This window comes from Danio rerio, chromosome 23, assembly GCF_052040795.2.
Source record: "Danio rerio strain M-AB ecotype USA chromosome 23, GRCz13ab, whole genome shotgun sequence".
In the NCBI taxonomy this organism is placed as follows: Eukaryota; Metazoa; Chordata; class Actinopteri; order Cypriniformes; family Danionidae; genus Danio; species Danio rerio.
This window is the reverse complement of record NC_141043.1, coordinates 24,781,454-24,800,147: the sequence shown is the minus strand read 5'-3', so window position 1 is coordinate 24,800,147 and position 18,694 is coordinate 24,781,454. Positions and strand designations below refer to the sequence as shown.

The 18,694-nt window shown below is 35.6% G+C and overlaps 1 protein-coding gene across 5 annotated transcripts in view; it reads left to right on the top strand.

The window, feature by feature from the left end:
- Positions 1-18,694, top strand: part of vps13d (vacuolar protein sorting 13 homolog D) — a 57,463-nt gene that overhangs the window by 14,184 nt on the left and 24,585 nt on the right. For 3 of the 5 annotated variants that reach the window (XM_087306994.1, XM_087306993.1, XM_087306992.1), the window contains exons 26-51: positions 727-874; positions 1,001-1,214; positions 1,313-1,484; positions 3,409-3,524; positions 3,615-3,827; positions 3,911-4,182; positions 4,779-4,912; positions 5,010-5,165; positions 5,243-5,444; positions 6,084-6,158; positions 6,254-6,451; positions 6,525-6,614; positions 8,430-8,570; positions 8,695-8,820; positions 10,422-10,496; positions 12,159-12,264; positions 12,352-12,504; positions 13,542-13,677; positions 14,180-14,227; positions 14,299-14,449; positions 14,536-14,752; positions 14,827-15,077; positions 16,417-16,608; positions 16,971-17,097; positions 17,264-17,406; positions 17,518-17,648. In XM_087306994.1, the coding sequence (XP_087163120.1) occupies positions 727-874; positions 1,001-1,214; positions 1,313-1,484; positions 3,409-3,524; positions 3,615-3,827; positions 3,911-4,182; positions 4,779-4,912; positions 5,010-5,165; positions 5,243-5,444; positions 6,084-6,158; positions 6,254-6,451; positions 6,525-6,614; positions 8,430-8,570; positions 8,695-8,820; positions 10,422-10,496; positions 12,159-12,264; positions 12,352-12,504; positions 13,542-13,677; positions 14,180-14,227; positions 14,299-14,449; positions 14,536-14,752; positions 14,827-15,077; positions 16,417-16,608; positions 16,971-17,097; positions 17,264-17,406; positions 17,518-17,648 (3,987 nt within the window). The remainder of the gene's footprint in view (positions 1-726; positions 875-1,000; positions 1,215-1,312; positions 1,485-3,408; positions 3,525-3,614; positions 3,828-3,910; positions 4,183-4,778; positions 4,913-5,009; positions 5,166-5,242; positions 5,445-6,083; positions 6,159-6,253; positions 6,452-6,524; positions 6,615-8,429; positions 8,571-8,694; positions 8,821-10,421; positions 10,497-12,158; positions 12,265-12,351; positions 12,505-13,541; positions 13,678-14,179; positions 14,228-14,298; positions 14,450-14,535; positions 14,753-14,826; positions 15,078-16,416; positions 16,609-16,970; positions 17,098-17,263; positions 17,407-17,517; positions 17,649-18,694) is intronic. The other 2 variants (XM_087306996.1, XM_087306995.1) reach the window with 1 other exon arrangement.

The following is an 18,694-nucleotide window of genomic DNA, read 5'->3' as shown; positions in this document are numbered from 1 at the left end:
CCACTTGAGGATAAATATTGATTTAAAGTTTAAATTTAAAGTTTTGGGCGAACTATCCCTTTAAAAGTAACTGTTTAAAAACACTAACATCGCTCTCATCATTTGTTTTTGAAGAATTTGATTTTGCATGCAAATTCATACAAGGATCCCTCACATTATAAGGTATTAGGGCATGCTAAACTGGTGTGTGTATTTTATTTCATGATATAATGGTGTTCCTTCTCTCCTATCTTGTTTTCATGACTCACGTTGAGTAAATTACACTTTAGCAATGCCTGCACGAAATGCAGTGAACTTTAACACTGTAATTTCACACAAAAATTATAAGAATGCCATTATTTACTCCTTATCATGCACTAAACCTGTACAAACATGAAAGAGTAAATAATGAATGTTGTTTCTGGGTGAACTGCTCTTAATTGTTAAAACTGACTCGTGCATGCATTTAAAGATTAGTAAACTGTGTGGGTAAATTTAAATGAAATGCCTTATCTCAGTGAATTGCAATGTGAGTTTTCAGAATCAGTATTTCAGCTGCGGTGCACACACTTAACTCTTACTTTGGTTGATATTTATATTTTTAAAATGTAAATATTTTTAAAATGCTAAAGTTTTCTGATTTTCTGAAAATGCTGATTGTCTCTACTGGTTCTGTAATGGATGAATGTGTTAGATTAATTTTTGGGCTTCTCTTTACTTGATTAATAACATGAATCATTCTTGAAGGATCGAGTGAAGGATGTCCATTTCACTTCTGATGCTGGGAAGACTAGTCAAAAAAGGCCTACAAGTTTCAGCTCATCTTCTGGATTTGTGCTGGGCAAACCTCAGCCCAGTCTCGGATGCATACCAGAAGGAGATGTTCTAGGTCTAGGTTAGCAACTAAATTGCTTCATTATTGGGGAAAAATGCTAAATGAAATTTTATTAGTTGTCATTTTATATCCCCAAGCAGGGTTTGTATTATTTACCCAGAGAAATGTAATTTATGTGTGTTACAGAAGACCATGTGTGTCTGCTGGACTGTATAGCACTTGACCTTCAAGAGATGGACATTTTTGCTGCAGAGCGGTTGCCCTGTGAGCCCTGGGACAGTGCTGGAAAGCATCTAGAAACAGATTTGGTATTCCCATCCTACTCAGTGCGTAGAAGTGGGGAGAGCCTGTTAAAGGAGCGCTGCCATCTGAAGCTTAAAGTGGAGCGCAACCTGGACAAGTCAGTCCATTGTACACATTTAGTCTTCTGTTTCCTGTCCGTTCCAAAAATACTCCCATTTTGTAATTAAATTATCGTGTATTTCATTTGTGCCTCAGGGAATTAAGTCATGCTGTCCCAGACATGTCCATTCACGGCAGCCTGTCTTCTGTCCATTGCTCGTTGGACCTGAAGAGGTATCAGATGATCCGTGGACTCTTGGAGCACAATCTGGGAGAGCCTGTGGAGGAGTTTCTCAGACCTTATAATCTTCAGGACCCCAGCTCATATGTAAGCTTGTTACCACAGCTAGCGGTGGGCAGTGTTTATCATCTATTATCTTGTTTATGTCAATCATTTTGCAAAAAACAATACATGTCTTAAGAGACCAAAAGCAATTGCTGGTGAAGTCTTTTATAAAGCAGTTGGTATAACTCTAAAAGTCAAATTATGAAAGTAAAAAACTTTTTTTTAATTTATCCAATAAAACAAAAGTAATAGTTAAATTGGTATGCTAATTATTTATTATTTATTTATTATTTATTATAATTATATCAGGCCCAAACCAACTAAGGTACCAGTACAAAACACTTACAGCCAAATACTGTTTAATTATTATATATTTTTAATAATGTTGGGTCGTTATCTGTGTTAACATGCTGCGTTAACGCGAGACTCTTATCACGCGACAAAAAAATATAGCGCTGTTAATCTATTCTCAAAGTTGGGTTGGGAGCAGGGTCTTTTCAATGCAGGCTATGATGACTTTCAATCTAATATTTAAGCACGGATGTATACCTGACCGGTGAGCCGTCTGACGAAAAAAGTGCCCTTCTGAATCAAATCAGGATGCCTAACTTTAACTGCAGCGTGGCAGTTTCACTTTAACTCATGAACATTTCATTCATGCCGCCGTGACAAACTGGGGTATTAGACGCACATAACTAGTAAGGACTGGTGAGAGTGTTATGGAATTTAATAACACACGCCAAATGAAAAGAAAAAACTTCCGCATTTTACGATGTGTTTGTGTGTGTGTGTTTGCAGTCCTGTACTGACAGCCACGTGTGTGGATCTTGTCGGAAAATATGGCGAAAATTTTTACATGACGTTAATAGTTTGATTGCTGTGTTTACTTCATTATTGCTACTAATATATTCATACTCCATGTCTTAATTCCATTAAGGTAATCAAATATCGCTGTTTTGAGCTTATGTAGGTCTACAGTTCAAAATTCATGTTTACCTGAATAAACAGTTAGTAAACACAAGCACATCTTATTGAACATCATTTATTTTCATCACCAATTATCATAGTAAAACAGTTTCTCAACCAGTTTGTGATGCATTTTGGAAACAGCAGATGAGCCCCTGGTATAATGCGCCACCTGGTTTCAGAAACCCGTTCTCAAAGACTTATATTTAGTCATTATTTGGGTATAACACATATATTCTGCATGCCTTCAGCAGAATTTAAATGAGCCATTTTAATCTAGATTGATTCAGAGATTAATCTAGATTCAAAAAATTAATCTATGCCCACCTATAATTAAAAAAAAAAAACTATCACATACTCCTTTCCCCTATTAAAAACCGGTTTACATAAACAAAGCAGGACAATAACAGAATGAATGATGAAACCTCATTAAATGAGACTAATTCAAATTCTTCCATTTTGCACCTCTAAAAAGACTTTATCCAGTTTAGTTACTGGATAAAATTAATCAATTATGAACTAATTAAGCTACTGTAAAAGCATCTCTGTGCAAGGATAATTTATATTAAGCTTAGTTCAGTTCAGTGTTGATTCACTTTAGTTTAATACCAGTAATTAACAGTTATCTAGCAGTTATTAACTGTATGGAACAGTAATATACAAAAAAAACTGCACTTAATGTCCTAAATATTACACTCCTGAAATATATTATGGAGAATGGCTTGTTTGTTTCTCAATCAAATTCAGTAATTTATTCCCCTGTGGCTTCCTGTTCCTATCTGTAATGAAGACAAAACTGTCTTATTAGTTTCTGGCTTTTCTAGTTTCTCAAATTCAGTAATTAGTTCTACCCCCATTGCTTCCTGATTTCTATCAGTAATGAAGACGGAAAGCAGAGAAAATACAATTATTATTATTTTATATTAATTTTTGTAAGATGAAGTAATGTGCGGTTTTAACAGGACTGCCATAATGTATTAATGTAACTGTCATCTTGCAGACCGTTTTGAGTGGTGATGTGTTCACATCCTTGTCTCTTCTGGTGGACATGAAGGACGTCAGTCTCGAGTTACTGGACAACCATAAATCCACAGGTCATAACTGCTCCTTGGCAAGGTACATCGTTCATTCAGAATGCTTTATTTCCCTGCACTTTTTCATAGACTAAAGATATATCTGACATTCTTAACCTTTCATTCCAAATAGGTTTGACTTTATGAAATCAAAGCTCCTGTTTGAGAGTTTCTCTAATGGCTCAAAGTCTGTGAATCTGGTCTCCCATTCACTCCTGGCCCACGACACTCGATTAACTGGCAGCAGTGCCCCTACAGAAGGGAAGCACAATGTGTTTGATTGCATTCTGCAGCCATCCAGGACTGGCACCAACCGAGCCTCGCTGCAGCTGGAGCTTCATTACAGGTCAGGACTCCTTACTGAAACCACGTTTAACTGCATATGAGCAGTAAATGTATGCTATATTCTGTATTTTGCCTGTTTCACAGGTCAACACGGGACTCTTCATGCTTCACAGTGGTTTTAAACAATCTGCGAGTGTTCCTCATTTTTGATTGGCTACAGCTGGTACAGGACTTTCTGCACATGCCTGTGGAAAAAGGTACAGCGCCAACACACCAGCGCTGGCCAAGTGGCAGCAGTGACCAAGGTTGCACAGGAGCCGTCATGCCCAAAACTGTCAAGAGTGGCGTGGTCACCAAGCGATCCACTGTGCCGGTCACTCAAGATAAACAGCTGGAGGTCAAAATCAATGTGACGGGTAACAATACTGGGTTCATTTCTAGCACTTTTCAACATGTACATGCCATTGGAAACGTATAAATTGAATTGAAACGGAATAGGATGCTTCAGATTTAAAGAGGGAAGAATTTTTTTAAGATTATCTTTGTCCTTAAGGAAATTTGTCTTGGACATAAGGGCTACCACATACAAAACACATAGTAGATATATAAAAGGATACAAATATTAAACATGCAGAGTTCAAAACAACAACAACAACAACAACAACAAAATCACTTCAACCATATAAGTTCAGGAGATTCACTGATAAGAAATAAAAACATGTGGGAATAGTAACTTTTTCCATTAGCTTTGAATTTGCATTTACTTTACTGGAAGGTGCTTTTATTCAAAACAACTTATAAATAAGGACTATAGAAGTAATTAAATTAACAGTTATAACCATAACATCATTAATAACGAGGTACCTATATAATACTTTGGAAACTATGAAATTATAGTCTTTTATTAAATTATATGTCTTTAACGTCAATTTAATGCATCTTTGATTCATTAGAGTATTAGTTTCTTTTAAATAATTCATAGTGACCAGACATATTTTTTGTTTTCCTCCAGGGACAGAGTTTGTGGTGGTTGAAGATTCTTCCTGTTTAGACACCAACGCTATCATTCTGAAAGGCACCACTGTGCTCACATACAAGCCTCGACTTCTTGACAGGCCTTTCTCTGGCAGCTTAGCAGGCATTGAGGTGATGTGAGGCCCTGGACATCTGTGACTGTTTGTTATCTATGATTTAAAGCATTTAGAGTTTAATTTTATGTGATTTTTATTCTTTTCCTATTTAGGTTTTCTCCTGTCGATTGGGGAGCGAGCAGGAAACCGCTTTGTCTATCATCGATCCTGTCAATGTCCAAATGGAGCTCTGTGGAAGCCCAACGTACCAAAGCAGTTCAGGCCTCCTTGATGCCTTCAACATAGAGGACTTTCCACCTCTCTTGGAGGTCAGTATTGAATCCAACTGATACATGTTTCAGGAAGAGCCATCAATGCATAATTCAAGATTTTGGTTTCCCGACAGATCCAATTTCCTGCTCTAGACATCCGTCTTTCCTACAATGATGTGCAGCTATTCTTGGCAATAGCTAAGTCCATTCCCACTGCAGCATCCGCCAACCCTTCAGACACTGCCGTAGACGCGGAGAGTTCAGCATCCACTGCCAGTACTGACACTCCATCCAAAACAAAGGATAGCTTCCGGCAAAAGACAGAGGCTTTACTGGGTTTGTTCATTGATCAAACATTTTTAAAGGAACTAATACTTCACCCATAAAGACGAGTATTGCTATTACTCAATTTGCTCAATTTTATTCTAAATTTGAAATGTCTTCAATTAAAAAAATAAATACATACATACATACATAGAAGCGTTTAAAATCAACAAAGGGATTTTTCATATTTGTTTTTTCATCACTATGCTTACATAGCATTTATCGCTGTCACTTTTTACCCAGCTGTCCAGTCAAATATCGCACTAAACAACTGACACATGCATGTCACTAGCCAGTAACAGCAAGCACAGCACTGGAGCTCATATTTTACATTGTCAACATTTTTATATTCACAAACTTAACAAAAACCTCAGCAAAATATCAGCCAGACAAAACCTTGCACAAAACTATTTTGTAAAGATTTTACAGGTATTTCTTGAAAGCATAATAAAAGTGATTTGAATGACTCACCCACTGTATACTAACACTTTTGAAAACATCTGATAGCCTTGTTAAAATTATTTACACAAAATGACCTCCAAACTGATGGTCTGGTATGGCCATGCATTGTTTAAAATCACATGAATGTGCAATTCCTTTTGCTTTTACCATCCTTTTAAATAACTATTTTTTCAAATGTTTTTATTATAGAAGGTCAGCTTACTCGATTGCAGGACCTTGGGTTCAGGAAGGAAGACTGCAGACGGGCACTTATTCACTGTAGAGGTATTGCATTAGTCTCGTAATATTGCAAAACTCACACTTTTGAATCAGAGGATTGCGTGCTTCATTTGTCTATATACATATGCGATATATTTCAGGTCAGTTGGATCAGGCTGCCACATGGTTATGGGAGAATGCAGAGAGCATGTCGGGCAGAAGCCGAACCAACTCGGGCTCCAGCAGCCACTCTGCTCCTCCTCTGTCTGGAGTAGAAGTGAAGGCCGAGAGTGTGTGTATCTGTTTTATCGATGACTGTCTGGACTGTGACGTCCCTCTGGCAGAGATCACCTTCTCACGTGAGGATGACAGCATACTGTTATACTTTATATTTCTATATGGCAATTCTGTAGCAGGTTTTCTCCTCCACAGGTCTTTATGTTCTCCAGAGGATTGGCTCTATGCAGGAAGGCAAGGCTAGTTTCACGTTGTCTGGAGATTATTACAACAGGGAACTCTCAGGTGAGATCTTGGTATAGCTGTCATCCTGAATGTCAGTTAGCCGGTCCCTTCTACAATTCAAATAACATCCTGCTGATTCAAAGGCATGTTCTACTTTGTGGGCTGTTTTGTGATGTTGTGTTTGAGTTTAAGCTTATGGTCATTTTGATACGGCACCAGAAATCTCGGATAAAAATGACAATTATTTCTGGAAAATTGAGATGCACTAATTTTTCTGTCTTGCAGTTTGACAAACATGTAAATGCAGTTGTGAAGAGCAGTTTTTTCCAGCTTAGATTTATGGCAAAAGTTAAACCGTTTCTTTCTAAAAAAGGATTTAGAAACTGTAACTCATGCTTTAATTTCCTCTTGGTTAGACTACTGCAACTCTTTGTATATTGGTCTACCCCAGTCAACACTCTCTCGGCTACAGTTGGTTCAAAATGCAGTCGCCAGATTAATAACAGGAACTAAGAAAAGAGATCATATCTCCCCTGTCCTCGCCTCATTACACTGGCTACCTATAAAATTCAGAGTTGATTTTAAAGTCCTTCTTTTTACTTATAAAGCATTGCACAATTCTGCCCCGGCCTACGGCAGTAAACTTATTAAGCCTCATTCAGCTTGTAGACATTTAAGAGTCCTTAAGAGTTAAGAGTCCTTCGGTCTTGCTGCAAATCAAAAGGTGAACAAGCTTTCTGTGTTGCAGCCCCAAGGCTCTGGAACGGTCTCCCTCTGAACATCAGAATTTCTCCTTCATTTTTACTCTCTTACCTTTGAGTGACGCATGCATGTTATTTTTTTATTTGTTTTTTAGTATTACTTTTATACATATATATATTTCCTTGTATTTTTAATACCAGTTTTTAGTTTTATTGTGTAGTTTATTTTATTGTAAAGCACTTTGGATCAACTATTTTGGTTGTGTAAAATTGTGCTCTATAAACAAAGCTTGCCTTTGCCTTGCCTTAGTTTTTTAATTTCTGGCTTTTAAGCCGATAGGTTTAATTCTGCAGGCATTAACCAATAATATTTAAATATCAAGGCTGGATACTAGTTTAAATAAATTAAATTGCTAAATTTAATTTATGCATTAAAAATGTATTTGAAATCTTAATATGAGAGAAGATTGCATTTATTTTTGTTACTTAATAATTTTGTTTAAATATCATTTTGATTTAGTGTTAGATGATGACAAAGCTCATTGAAATATAAAACAACGCTGTGTAGCTAAAGTTAATACTTCAAAATACTGCATTTACTAAATCTGAAACAAAATACAATCAAATAGAAATATTCTATTACAGATAATATAGCTCAAATTAATATGAAAAATGAATAAGTTTATTTAAAATGTTATTAGATTACATTAAAATAACACTGATATAATTATATTTAGTCTGTGTGTGTATGTGTGTGGAATAGCTCAGAAGTCTTATTTTGATGATGTAAAATAAATATTATTCATGGTGATTCTGTATTCATTTATCAATAAAAATGCACAAAACCATGCACATCAATCTAAAATGGGTGCTCAGCCCAACCATAGGAAGTACAAAAATATACAAAAAGCTCCAAATTAAACACCAAACCAACGCCAATTAAAAAGCCTATCACAAAGCTTGTGACATTATTTTTTGTACTTGATTCATCAAAAAAAAAAAAGAAAAATTTTTAGTTGTTGACTATTTTACCTCAATTTTGCCAAATGTCACGTTTCCAAGGAAAACCACATGGGTCATTTTTAAATATGAACTTGTGAACTAATTGTGAAATGTAAGCCCTACTCTATGCATTTCTGCACACCTTCATAAGCACACACACTTGTGTCTGCAGGCTGGGAGCCATTCATCGAGCCTTGGCCGTGTTTCCTGGATTGGCAGCGACAGGCGGCAGGCCGGCTCCATCCTCCGCGCCTGAAGATCGGTGTTCGAGCCAAGCAGAGGCTGGATGTCAACATCACCTCTGTCTTACTCGGTATATAGTCTGGGTCAAACACTCTCGCAGGCCTCTGAGCTTTTCTCTGACTGTTTGCTTCCATATTTATGAGTGGTATGTTGATTCTGACACTGTGCTGCGGGTTTATCATTCTGACACACAGAGCAGTACAGCACCACCAAGACTTCGTGGTTAGCAGATTACTGTAAGGAAGACGAGCAGTCGCCACAGCCCTCTGCCGCTCTGTCTTGGATGGGCTCTTCAGTGGATCCTCCTTCCTTTGGCCAAAGTGAGTAGCAGTCCTCTGATTGGGGGAAAAAAAGAACTGCCGTTTTGTGTTACATACTCGTGTATATATACTACTGGTCGAAAGTCATGTTTTTTTTTTTTTTTTTTAAATTATTCTGTTCATCAAGGCGGCATTTATTAAATGTAAAAAAAAAAAAAATTAAATTGTTAAATATTTATTACAATTTAAAATGCATGCTTTCTTATTGTATGTAGTTTCAAAATATTACTCCAGTCGTTATTGATTGTATTACTATTACATTAATAATAATAATATTTATAATAACAATAATAATAAGTAATATTACAGTGATTTCTGAAGGATCATGTGACTCTGAAGACTGGAGTAATGAAGCTGAAAATTCATCTTTAAAATCACTGGAATAAATTATCAAATTAAATGATAAACTACTTTTGAACAATAATTTTATAGTGCAAAAACATTTTGCAATTTAAAAATTTGTACTGTATTTTTAATTAAATAAATGCAGCCTTGATGAGCAGGATAAACTTGTTTTAAAACATCTAAAAATCCTACTGACCCCACACTTTTCACCGGTAGTGTAATGAAACTTATTTTATCTCTGACATAGTTTTTAAAGCTGAAGAGGGTTGGTGGGATACTTAACAAGTCAGCATTTTTATGATGTAAAAACTGTAAAAAAAAAAAAAAAAAAAAAAAAGATTAAACTGTAAAAAAAAAAAAAACAATAATAAATATTAAATAAAAAATAAAATATTTAAAAAATGTCATATTGCAATTTAAAATGCGTTATGAAGTATTCATTTGTGGTTATTGCTGTGTTGACTTGATCCACTTGACACCTGATCTTTCAGGAATAATTCTAATATGCTGATTTGGTGCTCGATCTAAATTTCTTTTCATAAAGCGCCAAAAAAAGGTTGTAATGCATGATATTTTGGGGAAACCATTATTTTTTTTCTTAGAATAGAAAGTTTTAAAAACAACAGCATTTATTTGAAATGTAAATCTTTACATTATACATGAGTAATATAAAAAAATATATATTAATGTCTTTACTGTCACTTGAAATCAAGTATTATATACTGTTGTTGGTTTATAAAGGAGTAAATGAAAACAATCAATGGGTTATGATAATAATTATTGGGTTCTAAATGATGATTTGTGAACTATCCCTTTAAAAAGTCAAATGTGCCTCTAGTACTACAGAAAAAAACTATCAAAACTATCAATGAATGAATGATTGAATAAATAAATAAAATTTTTTATTTAAAGTGACCACATTTTGGATGCCCTGAGTTTGTACCCGTCCATTGAAGAAAGAAAAATGTTAAACGGCTTGACACAATTAATACATAAAATAAATATTACATAAGTCAAAGTAAAACAAGATCCAGAAAATGGCATTTATCAAAAATATTAATGTAAATCTTTATATTGTTTCAAATGAATTGCTGACTCTGTAATATTAGATAAGATCATAGTGTAAGGTACCATGATGTGTGCATCTCATTCTACCCTCTCTGACCGTATGCATCTCCGGTCCTGTTCCCACAGCCTCCTAGCATGACTCTCTCTTTCTCTCTCTCTTTTCCCTAACCCTTTCTCTCTGCTGTCAGGTCTTCCTCTTGCCTACCTTAGAACTAGAAGCTCTACCAGCTTGACTTGTCTCGAGCAGCAGATTCATGCCCGAGGTACAGTTCATAGAGGCGTAGACAAACTCAGAGTCAGACCCTCATCGTGTTTGGTGTCATAGAGTTTAGGAAAGCCTCGTTTTCTTGAGTTCTGAGCTTTTGTTCTTTTCCTTACCCCTGATTTACCCCTCACCCTGAACCCATTGCCATTTATTAAACCTCTTTTGTGTTAAATAGTGGTTTATGATGCCATATTTCTTCAATGCCATAGTTGATTTTTACAAAATGATAGGGATGCACGATATGATCAGAATGTTCAATAAATGTTTAATGTTATTAAATTAAAGTTATTAGGAATTCAGCTTTAATTGGTGTCATCAAATCACAAGTCTGATTTAATTTATTGGTCAGAAGCTACAGCTTATGGGAAATAAAAATCACTCTTGTAAGCGAACACTTCAAAAAAGATATTGGCCAAAGTTTATATCAGAAAAAATATAAAAATATCGGCTTATCAGATATAAGCAAGAATCTAATATTGTGCATCGCTAACAATGTGTTGTAAAATTGACGTGTAAAGCCTTTTTTTATGTTGAATTTTTATAAATATGATTTGGGCTGTACTTCAGTGAGGAACATTTCAAGTTCATTTCTCACCAAACCAATTTTATAATTGGTATTTGGTTGATCCAGGGTTCCCACACTTCTTCAAAGTCCTTAAATTTCAGACCGTAGGATTCAAGGCCAGAAAAAATACTTAAAAACAGCACATAGGTCCTTGAATTAAATTCGAAATGAAATTTGTTTATGGTGCTATTTCAACAACCCAGCAAACTATTTTGTTTGTAAATAACATCGAATAGACATCTAAATGTAGACAGCTTGGCTAAAACAAGGCTGAACTTGGGCTGTCAGTGAAAATCTAATCGACATCTAAGAATAGCCCAAAATAGTTCAAACAGACAAATTAGACGACTTTATATGTGTACTCATTCATTTCTGTTTATTTGATGTCTAGTCTAGTTTTGGCCTATTCTTAGACATCTATTAGATTTTTACCTTGTTTTAACCAAGACGACTATGTTTGTACGTCTTTTAGACATCTATTGGACATCTTTTAAAAACAAAAAATGCTTGCTGAGAATTGTACTGTGTGATAAAAATGCTCAGTTCCACGCAATCGATTTGTGTCGAGACAACATGAAGGAATTAAGTTAACTTTTTATTTGTTACCAATTTAAGTAAATTGAACACAAAACAATGTAGTTGTCCTAAAACAATCTCAAGAATTTAGTTGTTTCAGCTCATTTTATATAAGTAGTCTAACAACAAACATAATTTTTTGAGTGTGCTGCTGCTGTCAAAACATAATGGAAAAAAATAGAAATCCCTCATTTAAAATCCTAAATTTAAATTTTGTACAAGAGTTATGACAAATTATGCAAATTCTGAACAAATTTCAGAAACTGCATATGAATAATACTAGTACTGAATTCAACTTAATCTATTAAAATAAAGTTCTTTAAACAAACTGTTTAAAGGCAAAATTTGTTTAATTTCTACATTTATGGAAAATGAAACATTAAAAACATCATTATTACATTATTATTATGAATAGTGCTATAAAAAGTCCTTAAATCTGCTGTTCTTGAAGGAGTGGGAACCCTGTTGATAAGTCTTGAGCAAAACCTGTTGCTGATTTTATGTTTATGGCATTTTCAGCGGATATGAAGCTATCTAAGAGGAGGCAGCCGTTTGTGCCCTATGCTTTACGCAATCATACCGGCTGCACCATGTGGTTTGCTACTCTCACTACCACACCAACCAGGTCAGAGGATGGCTCACGTATTGTTTACATAATTTAACTACATTTTCTAGTTGGTGAAAATACATATTGTTTGTGCTGTGTCCACAGAGTGGCGCTGTCCCACAGCAGTAGTGCTGACTCTATATCTGAAGTTCATGGGCCTGGGACAGATGATACACACAACATCAGCCAATGGAGAGAGGTGCTGCCAGGAGAGGAGATCCCGTTTGAGTTTGAGGCCCGTGAGAAACTTCGGCACAGGTAGCAAAGAGTGCCTCTCAAATATATTGCCCTGCTTTGATGCATGGTTTTGATAAATTGTTTGGAACTTTGCAGTTTTCTTTCTTTTGTACTATTTAATCTATAGGTTATGATTTTTGATAATAGACACAGGTGACAGAATCTGTAAAATTACAGAGATCACACTTCTAAGCAGCTGAAATTGCCCCCCATTTTTATTTATTTCTATTTGGATTAACCACGTTAGCCTGGAAAATAGCAAGCAAAATATTTTATTAAAAAAAAAAAAGAAAAAGTTAGGCAGAACTTGTTTTAAACAAGCTGCAATGCATGATGTTGTTAAAAGCAATTGCTTGCCATCAGTGTTATTTTAGTATTATTTAAATGTGTATAAAGTTAAGATGACTTCATATGTTTTTTATTAATAGTTTGACGTTCGTTTTTAATTGTTAATTTAGTTTTAAGTGTAGTAATTTTATGTTTGTTTTTTGTAAACTTTTACTATTAATTTATTATATTTCATAATATATTTTTATATAAATTTGGGCTATAAGTTAGTTATGTTAATCAAAATGATAATGTAATCAAAATGAAAATGTGATTTTCGTTCTTGATGTTATTGTTGTTTTTACTTTATTAATTGTTATAAAATTTTAAATGACAAAAAATTGCTTTAAAGTTAGCTAGCTACACAGTATGTATCCCTGTTTATGCATGCTAAGGTAGTACTTAATGATAATAATGCAACCAAATTAGAGCCGATCCTGAAGGCAAATTTAAACAGTATATCAATAGCAATAGGCTTTTAACATCTAGTTGCCCTTTGTTTGTCATCAGAAGAAAGTTTAGAATTATAGCGTTTAAAATACAATGCATTTTTAAAATTGTGTGTAATATGAAGTGTATTATGAAAAATAATATTAATTTACTAAAGGATATTTTTCTTGTAATTATCATAAACATGCTTGTAATGTATTTTTTTAAAAACGTATTTTCTTGTCTTTTTGTTTTTAAATCATTTTGTTCATGTGTTTGCTGCTGATGTTCTCTGACCACAGACACACCCATGAGCTGAAGCTCCACCAACTGCTGGTGCGTGTTGTGGGCTGGGAGCAGGTAAAGCCTGTGTCTGTTGACAAAGTTGGGGTTTTCTTCCGCTACGCTGCCCCAGATCGAAACAACCCCTCGAGCACAGTGAGTTCTAAATCAAATCAAATCGAATCAAAATCACTTTTATTGCCACATCATCAGCAGCACTATGATGAGTAAAAAGCTTAGGTGCTGGCTCCAGACAATACAAAATACTGACAGTGCAAATACACAACATACAACGAATACAACGAAAGAAAAAAAAAAAACAATGTAAAATTGACAGCGATATGTACAATGAATAGGTGTCCACATAGTTGTAGAGCCAAACAGTTTGAACTAGTGAGAGTTCAGTAGATGGCCTTGTGGAAAATAAGGCTTTGAGTTTTGGAAAACAACACTAAACTTAGTAGTTATTCATTAATAACAAATTAGCGGTTCTCTGCATACATGTATACTCTCATAACATATTAGCGGTTCTCTGCATGCATGTATACTCTCATGAGTCTCCAGAAGTCTTGTTATTTCATCATTTTGAAATACAAAATCTTTCTGTAGTTCATGAAATAAACAAATGCTTCATAAATATTTAATATGACTTTTCTAGGTTGGCAGTCCAATTAGCAGAACCAACATCATACACCCGCATGTATATGTAAGTGTTTGTATCTCATAACATTGCTCTCTAAATGATTCTAGAGGCTACACACTTGCTTCTCTGTTTAGTTCTCAGCTTTGCCGCCTGTTCGAGTAGTTTTCTCCATCACTATGGAGGGCAGCGCTCGTAAGGTCATTACAGTGCAGTCTGCGCTCACAGTGAAGAATCGCCTTGAGGTTCCCATGGAAGTGCGACTAGACAGCCCTTCGGCTCCAGACAGTAAGTGTCCACAAACTAGCATATGCTTTGTTTGCTATGGTTTACCTGTGTTTATCTTCTATGACTCTAATATGATTCTTCTGTAGAGCCCGTTGTCCTGCCACCAATCCTGCCTGGAGAAGCTTTAGCCATCCCTCTCCATCTAACATCTTGGAGGCTTCAGGCGAGACCTAAAGGCTTGGGGCTATTCTTCTGTAAGGTGCCAATCCATTGGACAAGCGTGGAGCGACCTGGGGAGGTCAGCAGCAGCAAAAGAGAATGTCAGTCAGCAGATTTTGATGAACAACTCAAACGCAGCTTCAGGTAAAAACAGGCTGACTGGAGAAAGAAGATCTCAAAGATAAATGAGTTGTGAATACATTTCCACTTCTTTTTAGGTTCTGTGTTGTCATTAAGAAAGAGAACTACCCTGAACAGCAGCCTGCTAAAACTGTGGCGGGAGGTGGCACTAAGCAGATCTACCGCCAGCCAGGTCACACCATCTTTCTGCTGCCCACCCTAGTGCTGGCCAATCTTCTTCCCTGTGACCTCAACTACTATATCAAAGGCACTTCAATCAAGGGAACCATGAAGCCAGGAAAAGAGGCAGTGCTGCATGCGGCGGACACGTCACAGAATATAGAAATTGGTAAGCTGGAGTATTTAATGCATTCTAGACATATTTAAAAGGGTTGGGAATTGAGAAGTTTATTTAAAAAAGTTTTACAAACTGAAGTAGGGCCCTATGATCTCCATGAAGTGGAAAACACAGATATAATCTCAGAACCCTGTCAAAAACGGAATTAGTTAATATTGGCTGTCATAAAATGTAAGATTATTGCATGAATAGATTCAAAATAGTGCTGGATGCCTAATTATATAAATGAAGGGATTATTGTCAATGAATATTAAACAACAAGAGATTTTGACGCCCGATTCACATAGGGCTTCAGCGTCAACGCTTGACAGAGGGTGTGTCTAAAGTTGGGGCTGACGTGATCGTCATAGCAGCATCAGCCAATAAAATTAGTTCGCAGTCGAACTGGTGTAATTGCATAAAGCGATTTGATTGGCTGACATGTCCATTGGCACTTGAAAAGTAGAGAAATTCCCAACTTCTGCAGCAAGCAACTCCACTGAAGCTGCACTGACGGATCCACAATGCAATGTCCGGTAACGCCTGACATCACCCATTCAAAGTGAATAGGAAGCGCTGACGCCCTGTGTGAATGTGTCATGAGAGTCACCTCACCTGCGTTTTAGCACTTTATGTTATAAAAGTGTCACCTCATGTACGCATAGAAACTCACATCGTCTTAATAAAAGTTAATAAATAAATTGTTGTTAAATAGGGTATATGCAGAAGGACTTTTAATTTGTCAGTAACCTGGGTCAATTATTGCCCAATTATTTTCAATGGTGTTTCTGCGCTAACCTGCTGATCCTGATGGGAAGGTGCGTGTAAAAGGCTTTTCATCTCATTTTACGCTTGAACAACTAAATGAACACTGAAGTTTATTTAACTGATTAATTTTTTTGAATTATATTACAACATCAATGCTGCAAAAGGAACCATATAAAATTGAAAAAAGTCACATTAACTGTTCACCGGAAGTTTATTGGTATGGGAAGAAACACTAGCTGCGCATATACCCTATTGAAGAATTTTCATGATTATTTTAGCGCATTTTGAATGCTAAAATTCATTCATTCAAAATTCAAACTGAAATTTAGTCCATAATTACTTAGAAAAAAATCTATTTAAATAAATAGAAAATAAAACCGATTCCACATGGCTTAATGTATAAGATGTTATTGTACTATAAAACATTTTTTTAAATCAAGTTTTAGATCATGTCAATGAGACATTTGCCTATTTTACTCTGTGGATTAATTTTTAAGCAGTTCATGGCCTTTTAACAAGAAACTCTGTTTGCGTTTTTTTTTTATCCACATAAAGCATTCATAAGTATGCTGTTTGTCCTCAGGTGTGCTATTAGAGAACTTTCCTGTGTGTAAAGAGCTGCTTATTCCTCCCGGTACACAAAACTATGTGGTGCGCATGCGGCTCTACGATGTCAACAAACGCCTGCTCTGTCTCACCATCCGGATTATTCTCAGAGCCCAAGGAGCATTAAAAATCCTCATCTCTGCTCCCTACTGGCTTGCCAACAAAACTGGTATGCTTTTAATTTTATACACTGATTAAAGGTTTAATTTTAACCCAAAAAATGTAATTAACTCATCCTCAAGTGGTTTAAAACCTTTTGTGTTTCTTTCTTCTGTCAAACACAAAAGAAGTTATTTTGAAGAAAGCTGAAAACCTGTAACTATTGACCTGCATAGTATGAAAAACAAATACTATAGAAGTCAATGGTTACAGGTTTTCAACATTGTTCAAAATATCTTATTTTGTGATTAACTGAAGAAAGAAACTAATAAAGGTTTGAAACAAACAAAGAGTGAGTAAATGATGACAGAACTTTCTCTTTAACCTGAACACACAAACACATCTGTAATATTTACATTATTGTGTGTCCAGGGCTGCCTCTGATTTTCCGTCAGGACAATGGAAAAACGGATGCCGCTGGACAGTTTGAAGAGCACGAGTTAGCCAGGAGTTTGAGCCCATTGCTCTTCTGCTACACTGACAAAGAGCAGCCCAATATGTGAGTTCAAAAGAAAAGGCTCTCATCAGATGCTTTTGAAAATCTAACTTAATGAGCCTGCATAATTTGCACCACCACAGTCATTAATTTATTACTCAACACAGCAGAAGTGTAATTTACCTACATAGCTACTGGAGTTCTCTAAAGTCTTGTCCTCTTTGATCAGGTGCACCATGCGGATCGGGAAAGGAATCCACCCAGATGGTGTTCCAGGATGGTGTCAGGGTTTCTCTCTGGATGGAGGGAGTGGAGTGAGAGCAGTCAAAGTCATCCAGCATGGCAACAGACCTGGACTCATCTATAATATTGGTAATAAGGAATGCATATTCTGTTTTAAGAAACCTTTCCCTTGCATTGTGGGATTTGCTAATTCAGACATCGTTCTGAAGATTACTAATGGATTGAAATGTCTCATTGTAGGAATAAATGTGCGAAAAGGGAAAGGGCGCTATCGTGATACACATATTGTGACTTTTGCTCCACGATACCTGCTTGACAATCGATCATCTCACAAGCTAGCCTTTTCTCAGAGGGAATTTGCCAGAGGAAAGGTGGGAATGCATGTTTTCAGTGTTTTTGTTCTGTGTTTTAGATATTTTTCATGTATCATAAAATATGCATGAAAGAAAGGCTGGGAAGTGTTTTTTATTTTATTTATTTATTTTATTAGGTGGGGGCGGGGGCTAGGGCTGGGGTCAGGAATTATGTGAAACGAGTGCTACATTAACATAGTGTTACCCACCTAAAATCTCTCAATACTTAAAACCTCCAGAATATACTTCTTTTGAGCCCTTAAATGTCAAGTAATATATGTCTTTTGTTGACAATTGAAGTAAATCATGTATTTACTGACCTTAAACAATGAATGGGGTCAAATTGGCCCCTTTTTCCATAAAATGAAGAAAAGCAATATTTTCATAACCAAAATGTTGCCATTCAGCTTTAGAGTCCAACTCAAAGTATAATAACAATATGTATAATTCCAGTAGTAGGTGATTATTACCAATAACTAAAATAAAAATACATTTAACAATCCATGCACCAGAATACATAAGCATATGGGAGTTTTGGGTATTTTCACCAAAAAAAAAGGTTTAAAGTTGATTATTTCTTTATTTTTCTATAGCATGCCAGTTTGATCAATTTACATTTTCAAGCATTATTTTTGTCATTAATTGTAATTAAACAGTGAAATTATTGTCTGCACAAAGAGTCTGACAACAGCCAGTGCTCCACACAAAGATCAGATCGTCATCCAGTCTGTATGGAATGACATGATGAAACAGAACAAACTGAGACAAATCCTAAAGAAAATCTGCTTGCAAAGCTACAATACTGTTTAAAGTTTAAGGCACTTGTGTAAAAATGCTGTAATAAAATGCGTAAATGTATTTTATTTATCAATTAACTTATATTAACTAAATCTAATCAACATTTGCATTTAAAACACTTGGTCCACTTGCCCATAGTTTTTCAGGTAGCTTTGCAGGGAGTTTTTTTTTTTTTTTTTCAAAATGACATGCTACATAAAATATAGAATTAACTGACCTTAAGCGTTTTTGGGTGAAAATACTAGTGGCCTAAGACTTTTGCACAG